The sequence below is a fragment of the Scyliorhinus canicula genome, unplaced genomic scaffold (genome assembly GCF_902713615.1).
Source record: "Scyliorhinus canicula unplaced genomic scaffold, sScyCan1.1, whole genome shotgun sequence".
NCBI lineage: Eukaryota > Metazoa > Chordata > Chondrichthyes > Carcharhiniformes > Scyliorhinidae > Scyliorhinus > Scyliorhinus canicula.
The window spans coordinates 124,635-137,536 of record NW_024055500.1 but is presented as its reverse complement, the minus strand read 5'-3'; the positions used below and the strand labels follow the sequence as shown (position 1 = coordinate 137,536).

The 12,902-nt window shown below is 47.0% G+C and overlaps 1 protein-coding gene, 1 long non-coding RNA gene and 1 gene segment (V, D, J or C); 1 reads left to right on the top strand and 2 right to left on the bottom strand.

The window, feature by feature from the left end:
* Nucleotides 1-9,116, bottom strand: part of LOC119960437 (Ig heavy chain Mem5-like) — a 57,030-nt gene extending 47,914 nt beyond the window's left edge. Inside the window, exons 1-3 of the mRNA XM_038788161.1 lie at nucleotides 9,071-9,116; nucleotides 8,621-8,953; nucleotides 725-823 (exon numbers count right to left, since the gene is read on the bottom strand). Coding sequence (XP_038644089.1) covers nucleotides 725-823; nucleotides 8,621-8,953; nucleotides 9,071-9,116 — 478 coding nt within the window. The remainder of the gene's footprint in view (nucleotides 1-724; nucleotides 824-8,620; nucleotides 8,954-9,070) is intronic.
* LOC119960454 lies at nucleotides 3,040-8,268 on the top strand. Its single transcript, XR_005459411.1, has 2 exons — nucleotides 3,040-3,204; nucleotides 6,150-8,268. It is a non-coding gene; the product is annotated as an uncharacterized LOC119960454 (long non-coding RNA).
* A 1,786-nt stretch (nucleotides 9,117-10,902) lies between the features above and the next one.
* LOC119960456 lies at nucleotides 10,903-11,483 on the bottom strand. The segment is given in 2 exon segments: nucleotides 10,903-11,318; nucleotides 11,438-11,483. Coding segments are annotated over 2 exon segments (462 nt in total).
* Nucleotides 11,484-12,902: the final 1,419 nt, after the last annotated feature.

The following is a 12,902-nucleotide window of genomic DNA, read 5'->3' as shown; positions in this document are numbered from 1 at the left end:
GATGGTGATGGCTAGCACGTGCAGATTGGGTGGATTGGCCATGACAAATTGCCCTTTGTGACCAAAAAGATTAGGAGGGGTTATTGGGTTACGGGGATAGGGTGGAAGTGAGGGCTGAAGTGGGTAGGAGCAGTCTTGATGGGCCAAATGGCCCCCTTCTGCACTGTATGTTCTATGACAAATGTTTATATTTAACTTTAGAGAAATAAGACTTTAAGAATTTAGAGAAATGTAAGACAATTTAACAATGCCAGTTTGTGCTAAGCGGCTGAATTAGCAAGTGTACAATGTGGAGGAGACTCTGGCAATATAACTGTTTTCAGATTTCAGTACTGTTGTGTATTGGGTCCTGCAGGGAAGTGTTTCTGAACAGGCTGGATTATAGTTGAAATGAAATAATCGAAGTGGCTGTGGTTGGTGAACCTATTCTATCTATAGTGCTGTTTATTAACTGTGCTGCACTCCCGGGTCAGTGAAATATCTCCCGCTGCTCCACACATGTGGTTTCATGATTAACCCCAGGGAATGTTTAAAATAATTTTGTGTTCAAAATCGCAACCCTCTCATCTATTCCTGTCATGTCTGATCCCGAGTCCCGCTGCAAGCTACTCATCCAGCACATACAACTGAAATAATTACAATATCAATGCGGCTTTCTGTCTAAATCAAGGCATGGAGGTGAAATAACATACTGAGGGATTATATTACAGAATTGGATACTTACAGGGTTCCACAATGACTCTGGTTCCATTGCCAAAGATGAGCTTGTCAGCAGTTCCATATCCCACACACGGTTTAATCCCATAACAAGATCCATTGGTGTCTCAAGTTACCCCTCTCCCTCTGTGCTGGGTACCCCTTGTTCCTGGATGGGTCAGACAGGGGAATAACTGCAACACGTCTTAACTCTGCGTCTCTCCCAGGTTGTGGACACAAGCAGCGAATCCCCAGCTGAAATGGACGGAATGTGAGGGGTTAAGGGTCCGGGGTAAATGTTGGGGTAACCTTGGTGAACAGCACTGGGGTCTGGACAGAGGTTTGCGCTGTCCTGGGGGGCTGGGAGGTTATTGTACAGGGGGTAAGGCGGATTGAACTACTGTGCGTCCCAAGTCCACACAGTGATACACACCAGCACAAAAACTCTCCAGATGCTGCTGCTGTGGAAAGGCTCATGTGATCTCTCCGGCAGCTGCAAACATCAATTCCATTCCTCCACCCACCTCTCCCCTAGTTAAAAACCGCCTTGGGACTTCACATGAGCTTAGGCTGGAGGGACATTTGGTACAGGGTCAACTGTGAGGACAGGTGATCTGGAAGCAGGGTCAAATGGATAAGTTGTCATGAGAATTATATTTTAAAATATAAATTGAGAGTACCCCATTATTTTTTTCCAATTAAGGGGCAATTTAGCAAGGCCAATCCACCTACCCTGCACATCTTTGGGTTGTGGGGGCGAAACCCACACAAACATGGGGAGAATGTGCAAACTCCACACGGACAGTGACCCAGAGCCGGGATCGAACCTGGGACCTCGACGCCATGAGGTTGCAGGGCGAACCCACTGCTCCACCGTGCTGCCCGATTTTTTTCCACATTTAGAGTACCCAATTATTTTTTCCAATTAGGGGGCAATTTTAGCGTCGCCAATACGCCCACCCTGCGCATCTTCGGGTTGGGGGCGTGAAATCCATGCAGACACGGGGAGAGCGTGTAGACTCCACACGGACAGTGACCCAGGGCCGGGATTCGAACCCAAGGTCCTCAGCGCCATAGGCAGCAATACTAACCACTGCGTCACTGTGCTGCCTATCATTTTTTTTTTTTAAATTTAGATTACCCAACTATTGTTTCCAATTAAGGGGCAATTTACTGTGGCCAATCCACCTACTCTGCACATTTTTGGGTTGTGGGGGCGAAACCCACGCAGACACGGGGAGAATATGCAAACTCCACACGGACAGTGACCCAGAGCCGGGATCGAACCTGGGACCTCAGCGCCGTGAGGTGGTTGTGCTAACCACTAGGCCACCGTGCTGCCCTTGTGCTGCCTATCATGAGGCTTATTAAAGCGATGGAGGTCGATAGGCAGGGGATGGTGGTCTGAGGTTATTAATTCCCCAGCTCAGGATAAGGGTGTTTCAAAGCCCCCCCCCCCCCCCCCCCACTCGAATCGTGGAGTTCAAATGAGGTGGGACACTTGCAAATGGGCAGAGCTGAAGCAAGAACACAAAACCTGTCACGCAGTTTGGAGGAGCTGACATAGATAGTGAGAATAACAACCATTGAAGGACCGGCTTCTGATTTGGACATTTAACCTGAAGCCAATGGTGGTTTTAACTTATTCCCTCATGGGTATGTGACCAGGTTAGATCAATCCAGACGGCAGACCAGAGGTGTTGATTCAGAGCAGGTAAGGTTGGCAACTATCCTTAATGGAAATCAATCCAACACTTTCTCAGACAATATTGCGAAGAATAATTTACAACACCAGGTTTATTCCTTGCATTTCAATTCCACCAACTAGCCATGGTGTGATTCGATCCCATGTGTACAGAGTCCAGGTTTTAGGGTCACTGATCCAGTGCAGTGACCACTACACCGCCATGTCCAGTCCTGGATTAGTCCTACCTGGTGGGGGCGAAGTTCTGGAGTTTGGATCAGCTGATGTTTATGGAGCGTGTCAGGGGAAAGGAGAAAACTTGCCAGCGGACCCCAGAGGTTGCAAAGACATGGAGCGTTTCACGGTAACTTCATTGCAGTGTTAATGTAAGCCTACTTGTGACAACAAAGATTATTATAATGTCTTCACACACATCTAAGGCTGAAAGATGACAAAATGGATAAAGTTCTCTTTCTAAATATAATGTGGTGTACTGATGCAGAGGTTGTTATTTGTCTTCACATTGGAAACACCGGGGATATAGAAATTCTGAATGCAAGAGCTGCTGCTTCCTGTCCTATTTTCTATTCAGAGTTCCCTTTGCCTCGGTTTGATACATACTTCCGGTACAGACGCGTCACAAGCAATTTACACATAACCTCCAGTTGAGGTGCTATATAACCCAGTTGTTGTCGGTGGAGCAGAGAAGGCTGAGAGGCGACCTGATCGAGGTGCACAAGGTTATGAGGGGCATGGACAGGGTGCATAGGATGCAACTGTTCTCCTTAGTTGAAGGTTCAGCTACGAGGGGACACGAGTTCAAGGTGAGGGGCAGAGGAGGTTCAAGGGGGATTTGAGGAAAGTTTACCCAGAGGGTGGTGACGGTGTGGAATGCACTGCCTGGGAGGGTGGCAGAGGCGGGTTCTACATTCATCAGAAATACCTGGATGCGCACTTGGCACGTCACTAGATCCAAGGCGATGGGTCAAGGGCTGACAAATGGCATTAGGTAGGCAGGTCAGGGGTGTTTCATGCGTTGGTGCAGACTCGATGGGCCGAATGGCCTCCCCTGCATTGTATTATTCTGTGATTCTATCTACAGTCAACACAGTGACAGAGACACACGTTCACTTTTATATCTTGTATTTTGCGCACAATGTACAGAGCACTCAGGCTAAATTGTCCGTAGTGTTTCTTATGAGACAAAGGAGCGTTCTTCATCTTTTTTGTTTGTTTTGTTTTTTAATTTAGAGTACCCAATTATTCTTTCCAATTAGGGGGCAATTTAGCATTGCCAATTTACCTAACCTGCACATCTTTGGGTTGTGGGGGCGAAACCCACGCAGACACGGGGAGAATGTGCAAACTCCACACGGACAGTGACCCAGAGCCGGGATTCGAACCCGGGTCCTCAGCGCCGTAGGCAGCAATGCTAACCACTGTGCGGCGCGTTCTTCATCTGAACCATCAACATAACGATTTAATGTGAAAAAACTACTGCGGAGGCTCCAATTTGAAACAAGAATAGAAGATTCCGACAAAAACTCAGCAGGTAAGGGAGCATCTGGAAGGAGATAAATTAGAGCTATCGATTCGAGTTCTTCAGGGTCTTCGTCAGAACTGAAGAGAGGGAGAATGTTGTAGATATTAAATTTTAGCTGTGGGAGCAGGCAATGTGAACATTTAAGAACAAAAGACAAATGGCTTGGTGAGGGAAGGACGGTTGCATTGAGGCGATACGTGAATGTGGTGTTCTAAAAAAAGGTTTCAGATCGAGGAGAAAGATCACAATCTAAAGCTGCTGAAGTCAGTGCCAAGGGCTGTAACGTGACCAACATAACGTTCTATTTGTATTTCATTTCCTCGTGCATTTAATGAGGTTGCTCTTGAAGAAAGAAGGCAGAGAGGGAAAACAGTTAAGTACTGGTCAGTTGGATTAGCATCACTATTGCTTCACAGCTCCAGGGTCGATTCGCGGCTTGGGTAACTCTGCACGGAGTCTGCACGTTCTCCCCCGTGTCTGCGTTGGTTTGCTCCGGGTGCTCAGGTTTCTTCCCAGAAGTCCCGAATTATATGTTTGTTCGGCCAATTGGACGTTCTGAGTTCTCTCTCTGTGTACCCAAACAGGCGCCGGAATGTGATGATTAAGGGCTTTTCACAGTATGTTCATTGCAGTGTTCATGTTAGCCTACTTGAGAAAATAGTAAGGATTATTAAGTAGTAGGCGTGAAGTTGCTAGAATCTGTTAGTAAGGCAATATTTAGAATGCGATTGGAAAATGAGAGCAGGGTCCATGAATATCAATATGGTTTTACGAAAGAAATTAATTTTTTTTAAAATTTAGAGTACCCAATTATTTTTTCCAATTAAGGGGCAATTTAGCATGGCCAATTCACCTAACCTGCACATCTTTGGGTTGTGGGGGCGAAACCCACGCAGACACGGGGAGAATGTGCAAACTCCACACGATCCAAGGCCGGGATACGAAAGGAATTAATAATAATAATCATTTATTGTCAGAAGTAGGCTTGAAGGAGGTTACTGCGAAAAGTCCCCAGTTGCTACATTCCGGCGCCTGTTTGGGGAGGTTGGAATGGGAATTGAACCTGCGCTGCTGGTCTTATTCTGCATTCCAAGCCAGCTGTCTTAGCCCACCGTGCTAAACCAGACCCTGTGGGCATCAAATTCACCATTGGATGAAGTTATGAACTTTGTTTTATGATACAAACAGCAGGATAGACCATGGGAAGCCAGTCGATGTCATATAATTGGATTTACAAATATCTGTTTGATAAGAAGCAACATATGAGTGCCATAGGCAAAATAAATGATTATGTTTGCACAGATAGAGGGTTGGGTAATGGGTTAATGCCCATAATCAGAGCTTAAATTACAGTATCAAAAACACCTGGTTTCGAACCCTGATCTGCAGAGACCCTGGACAAAGAGTCACCCAGACCTCAAACTTTAGCTCTGTTCTCTCTCCAGAGAGGCTGTCGGGCAGCACGGTAGCATGGTGGTTAGCATAAATGCTTCACAGCTCCAGGGTCCCAGGTTCGGTTCCCGGCTGGGTCACTGTCTGTGCAGAGTCTGCACGTCCTCCCTGTGTGTGCGTGGGTTTCCTCCGGGTGCTCCGGTTTCCTCCCACAGTCCAAAGATGTGCAGGTTAGGTGGATTGGCCATGCTAAATTGCTCGTAGTGTCCTAAAAAGTAAGGTTAGGGGGGGGGTGGGGTTGTTGGGTTACGGGTATAGGATGGATACGTGGGTTTGAGTAGGGTGATCATTGCTCGGCACAACATCGAGGGCCGAAGGGCCTGTTCTGATCTATGTTCTAGTTGCTTCACAGCTCCAGGGTCCACAGGTTCGATTCCCGGCTGGGTCACTGTCTGTGCGGAGTCTGCACGTTCTCCCCGTGTGTGCGTGGGTTTCCTCCGGGTGCTCCGGTTTCCTCCAAACATGTGCGGGCTAGGTGGATTGGCCGTGCTAAATTTTCCTTAGTGTCGACAAAAAAGTTAATTGGGGTTACTGGGTGAAGGGGATCGGGTGGCGGAGAGGTGTGCTTGAGTGGGATGCTCTTTCCAAGGGCAGGCATAGAATCGATGGGCCGAATATAAATTCTATGATGACCTGCTGAGAGTTTCCAGCATTTTCTGTTTTGTTTCAGATGACAGCATCGGCAGTAATTTGCTTCTATCCCAGTTAGTGGCTTTACTAGTTCACTAACAATACCATCGCCCCACCTTACATGCGGCATTTTAAAATTGGCAGGTTCCAATACTCGGAATGCTTCAAGGATCTTTGATGGGACCATTTACAATCTATACCAACGATATGCACTAAGATGCAACGCAATAATGTATCTAGTTTTGCATATGTCACAACGCCAGACTGGAATACAAGATGTGACGAGGAGAGGACGCTAAGAGGCTGCGAAGATGGAGATTTATAATGTTCTGCACCAGAGAACGGTGTCTGCTCAGTCTTTGGGTGCATTTGAACCGCAGGTCAGTTTGCAGTTCAGATAGGAGAGAGTTCACGATGGTGGATTTGCTGCAGATGGTCATCCACAATCTTATTAAATAACATTGCAACCTCGAAATGACGAATGAGTAATTGCAGTTCTTATTTATTATGTTGTTGTAAATGCACCACATGAGCCTCGTCACATTCCCTACTTTATCCCATATCTGTGTCATTTTATTTTTCACATTCCTCCCAGGCGTCACGGTGGCTCAGTGGTTAGCAATGCTGCCTCACAGAGCCAGGGGCCAGGGTTCGATACCGACCTTGGGTGATGTCATGTTATGTACTCTGGGATAACACGGGCTGCAACTGGATGCAGCTTTAACGAAAAAATACTCCAGATCTTGAAGTTAGTTCAATCTGATTTATTGAAACAGTAGCACAGTTCCCTATGAGTTCGACTCTCTGCTAACCTTAGTGTGGTTACTCTCTGATTGAACGAGACTAGCTCTTAGCCACGTGCGTGAGGTGTGATACTGTACATACACCCTGACTCACTCTGTGGATGTTCATCAGTAGGAAGAGGCGGAGTGTGAGTGCCTCGTGCCTTTTATAGTGAGATACCACCCCTGAATGTCCTGCCTGCTCATTGGTCATGTCCTGTTCTGTGTGTCCATTAGCTGCCTGTCTGTGCCTGTGTGTATATCATTATCTGCATGTCTGCATATCATGACAGGTGACTGTCTATGTGGAGTTTGCACGTTCTCCCAGTGCCTGTGAGGGTTTCCAACAGTCCAACGTTGTGCAGGGGGAGTGGTCAAGCTAAATGTCCACAAAGGATATTTGCAGCTACAGGGATACGGCGGTTGAGGGGACCTGGGGCCAGGGTGCTCTTCCAGAGGGTCGGTATAGCTTTGATTGGCTGAATGGCCTCCAATATCACTGTGGTGATTTCATGTGTTCATCTGACATCCCCACGAATGCATCCAAATAATCAGCCATAATACATTTCACATAGAGACCCTACCACGTTCTCGCTACTCTTTGTGCAAGGAAGTTCCTCCAGGAACACTCTCTGCATTGGTTCTTTACAATGTTGAATAACCACACCTCTGTTTAGATCGTCCCCACATGTGGACGGTGCTCCCCAGCATCTACCCTCTCTTTCACAATCTACAACACCGCCATCAGTTCTCCTGTATGAAGGAATGGGCCACTTTATTCACCGTTTAATGGGACGGATACACTCCGAGCTCTGCAGTCACATTTGTACCAGCGCATCTATAATAAGAGCAAGAATGTGTGTCCCTAATGGAATCAACTTACTCTACAGCACTGTGATAACATAGGGCTTTATATTCAACTTTGAGAAACAAACGCATGTACATTAATGGGATGTGCACATCTCTGATTGGCCTATTGCCAACCCCTTCAACTATGTGGCCTGTAAGGGCAGCACGGGAGCACAGTGTGGACTCACACACTCCAGGGTCCCAGGTTCGATTCCCGGCTTGTCACTGTCTGTGCGGTTACGGTTCAGAAAGAGACCATTCAGCCTATCGGGTGGGCATTGACCAAAATGCAGAGAAAAATGCAAGTCTGAAGATCCGCACATCCAGACATCGGAACAGCTTCTTCCCCACAGCTACAAGACTCCTCAACGACTCCCCCTCGGACTGATCTGTTCCCTGTAAGAACACTATCCACGGCGCCCTATGCTGCTCTTGCTCAAGTATTTGCTTTGTTTGGCCCCTTGTTCCGCACTGTAACCAATCACTGTTCGTCGATGTACCATTAGTCAATGTACTCTGTGGATTCTTCACTTTGTCTACTATGTACGGACTGTGTACGATCCCTCGGCCACAGAAAAATACTTTTCACTGCACTTCGGTACATGTGACAATAAATCAAATCAATCAATCAATCAAATGAAACTAGGCGCTGATTTGAATACCCTTCTCCAACACGTGGTCCAAGCCTAGCTGGTAACAATGCAGATCCACCTACAGGTTGCTCGGTAAGCACATGTGTCTTTAATTTGCCGATTGCGATTTTAATTTTGTTCTATCACTTTACAATATTTCTGGGCTCCCCAGAATGGGACACAACTTCGACACAGCTGGTCACTATTTGAGCGGGGAGGCAAACGTTATAAAGAGTCAGAAGATTCAACTCCAACACGGAAATTTGCTTCTACAAATTATATCAGCGGTGGAGTGATTGCTGTTTGATGATCAGATTGAATGACCTCATTTCCTCATTCAGGGTTTTTGCACAGGGCTGGGTGTGATACATTCCACTGTGTCTCTGAGCACAGTAATAAGTAGCTCTGTCTGCTATTGCCAGTTTCCCAATAGAGAGAGAGAATATGTTGTTTGAAAGGTCCTTGGAAGCAGTAACTCGTCCACCAAGCTCCGGGTTGAAATTATTGTTACTTTCAGAATAGTAACGAGCTAACCATTCCGGGCCCTTCCCGGGAATCTGTCGGTACCAGTACATGTAGTAGCTCCCAAGGTCAAACCCGCTGGTTCTACAGGACAGGGTCAGTGATTGGCCTGCGACCCCCTTCTCTCCCTCTGGCTGGGTCAGCACCACTTCCGCCTTGACACCTGTAAAATGGATAAGGCACATAATATAGTGAGGTAAATCCAGTTTCTGTAAATCGCTAAGGAGAGATTAATGGAACACAGAGACTTTACAAATTCTGAAAATATCCATCAACTCACAGGATAAGACGCATAGAAACACGCTGAGAGATAGAACTGACTCCATACTCCTAGAGCCTGTGTTGAGGCAGACACCCCTCTATCCCTCCCTCCAGTCACTCACTGAACAGAGCGCTGGGCAGATTGATGGCTCCTCATCCTCCCCTCGCAAGGGTTTGTACAGAGAGGGCGGGTTTGGCAAGACACACACTATTGGCTGCCTGAACAGGGAGACACTGTCAACACACGACCACATCCTCATCAGTACTGAGCGAGCCCCAGCAAAGTCTCTGTTACATAAAGTCAGCAATAACCCATTGTTCAATGAAGCGATTTGAAGCACATTCCTAATGTTCCAGTTAACAATACCAGCAGGAACTTAAATCTCCTTTAGTGACTGGTGCAGGTCTGTGTTAGTCGAATGTTTTAATGCGACTTGGTGTTAAAATTACAGTCAGATCAAAATTACTGTTTGTATCTGTCAGAGATACACAAGTAAACTTCGATGGGCATTAGACCCCACTCCGGCAACAACATTGACCTATTCAACCGTATATTTAATATTCAATGCAAGTTATTGCTGAATCTGCTCCACCATCCATTTAGCACGGGAATTCCGTATCCCAACTGTGCCAACAAACCTTGTATTTTGCAGTTATGTGGAGAGTCTGGGGAATATTATTAGTCCCCCTGGTGAGTGACTGGGAGGGGAACCTCTAGATGGTGCTGTTCCCAGGTATCTACTGCCCTTGTCATTCTAGATGGCAGTGGCGATGGTTCTGAATGGTTTGCCTCGTGTGCCTTTCTACGTTCCTGTTGAGCATCTTCTTGATTGAGCAGATAGCTGCCATGGGAATAGCTGTGATTGGGGACCATCAAACACTCTCTATTCTAATCCTATTTCCCAACACTGGATAGCCTTATACACTACGATGTTTCAAATGTCCATGCAACCTCAAAGCCCAGCCTTCAAGGCAGAGTTCCAGGTTCCCAACCCTCTGGGTGAATGATTTGTCCACAAATCCCTCTGTCCCTAATTTGTTTTTTTTAAATGACTATACTTTGTTTATTGGCTCCCCAAAGCTGAGCACATCTTCCCCACAGCTGGTCGTTATTAGGGTGGGGAGGCAAAAGTTGCATCGAAATAGAGCGAAAAATACAAACGATAGAGTGGTCAAGAAGGCATACAGCCTGCTTTCCTGCATCGGAAGGGGAATTGAGTACAAGAGTCGGCAGGTCATGTTACAGTTGTATAGGACTTTGGTTAGGCCACATTTGGAATACTGCGTGCAGTTCTGGTCGCCACATTACCAGAAGGATGTGGATGCTTTGGAGAGGGTGCAGAGGAAGTTCTCCAGGATGTTGCCTGGTATGGGGGGCGCTAGCTATGAAGAGAGGTTGAGTAGATTAGGATTATTTTCATTAGAAAGACGGAGGTTGAGGTCTCATTGAGGTCTACAAAATCATGAGCGGTATAGACAAGGTGGATAGCAAGAAGCTTTTTCCCAGAGTGGGGGATTCAATGACTCGGGATCACGAGTTCAAGGTGAGAGGGGAAAAGGTTAAGGGAGATATGCATGGAAAGTTCCTTACGCAGAGGGTGGTGGGCGGCTGGAATGCATCGCTGGCGGAGGTGCTAGAGGCGGGCACGATAGCTTCATTTAAGATGTATCTAGACAGATACATGAATGGGCGGGGAGCAGAGGGATACAAATCCTTAGAAAATAGGCGACAGTTTTAGATAGAGGATCTGGATCAGTGCAGGCTTGGAGGGCCGAAGGGCCTGTTCCTGTGCTGTAATTCTTCTTTGTTCTTTGAAACTGAACCGTCAACTCCAGCTGGTCGATTTGTTTCTATGAAATGATATGGATGGTGGAGTGATTGCTGTCAGATACTGCGGGAAATGACCACATTTCCTCATTGTGGGTTTTTGCACAGGGCTGGAAGTAACCTGTCTCACTGTGCCAATGTGCACAGTAATAAGTAGCTTTGTCTATTACTCTTGATGCCCTGATAGAGAGGGAGAATATGTTGTTTGAAAGGTCCTTGGAAGCAGTAACTCGTCCATCAATGGCTGGATTGTAATTCTTGTCATTTTCAGAATAGTAACGAGCTAACCATTCCAGACCCTTCCCGGGAATGTGTCGGTACCAGTACATGTAGTAGTCCCCAAGGTCAAACCCGCTGGTCTTACAGGACAGGGTCAGGGTGGTCCCTGCGATCCCCGTCTCTGCCTCAGGCTGGGTCAACACCACTTCCGCCTGGATACCTGTAATAGTGAAGAAGCAAACATTAAAGTGAGGTGAATCCAGTTTGTGTAACTCCTCAAGGATCGGTTAATGCAAAACGGACAGGTGGCAAATTCTCTGAAAATATCCATTTACTCACAGGTTAAGAAGGGAAGAAAGACACTGAGAGTTAGAACTGACTCCATACTCCTAGAGCCTGTGTTGAGGCACACACCCCTCTATGCCTCCCTCCAGACACTCACTGAACAGAGCGCTGGGCAGATTGATGGATCCTCATCCTCCACTTGCAAGGGTTTGTACAGAGAGGGCGGGTTTGACAAGACACACACTATTGGCTGCCTGAACTGGGAGACACTGTCAACACTCGACCACATCCTCATCAATGCAGAGTCAGTGTCAACCAAGTCTCTATTAACCAAATCCAGCGCATTCTCATTGGTGATAATGACCACATCAGAGGCAGCACGGTGTCTCAGTGGGTTAGCACTGCAGCCTCACGGCGCTGAGGTCCCAAGTTCGATCCCGGCTATGGGTCGCTGACCGTGTGGAGTTTGCACATTCTCCCCGTGTCTGTGTGGGTTTCGCCCCCACAACCCAAAGATGTGCAGAGTTGGTGTATTGGCCACGCTAAATTGCCCCTTAATTGGAAAAAATGAATCGGGTACTCTAAATTCATAAAGAAAATAATCACCATATCGACACCCACACATTGCTGGTGTTAATCCACCGCGCGATGGATTGGGCGGGTGGAGGCGCCACAAATCCACGGGCGAAGGCGCCATCTACCGCTCTCCACCCGACACTGCAAGGGGGGGTTTCAGGCTGCAGACAGAGAAGTCTCCCAAGGTTAAAGTCCAACAGGTTGATGTGAAATCGCAAGCTTTCGGTGCACTGCTCCTTCGTCAGATGTTGTGACACAAACTATGGTTAGGGATCATCAAACACCCATCCGCTCTGAATTCCTGTTTCCAGCATTTCCCCTTAACCTTATCTGCTATGGCGTTTGAAATGCTTCTTAAATGTGCTGAGGATTCCTCCTCTGTCAGCCATTCATTCAGTGGCTTCCAATCTCCCTGTACCCCATGGGACAAAAGGACTTCTCCACAAATCCCCTCCAAATCTCCTTCGGTTGATAATCCATCAGTTGGTGTGTCTACATATCCATCTGTGTAGTGACCATATATCTGTTTAGTGTGTTAACGCATCGGTCAGTGTGTCTGTGAATCTTTCTAAGTGTCTGAATTTCTCTGTGTCTGTGACTCTCTCTCAGTGTGTGTGAATCTCTCTGTGTCTGTGACTCTCTCTATGTGTCTGTGACTCTCTCTCAGTGTCTGTGAATCTCTCTAAGTGTCTGAATCTCTCTGTGTCTGTGACTCTCTCTAAGTGTCTGTGACTCTCTCTCAGTGTCTGTGAATCTCTCTAAGTGTCTGAATCTCTCTCAGTGTCTGTGACTCTCTCTCAGTGTCTGTGAATCTCTCTCAGTGTCTGTGAATCTCTCTAAGTGTCTGTGAATCTCTCTATGTGTCTGTTACACTCTCTCAGTGTCTGTGACTCTCTCTCAGTGTCTGTGACTCTCTCTAAGTGTCTGTGACTCTCTCTCAGTG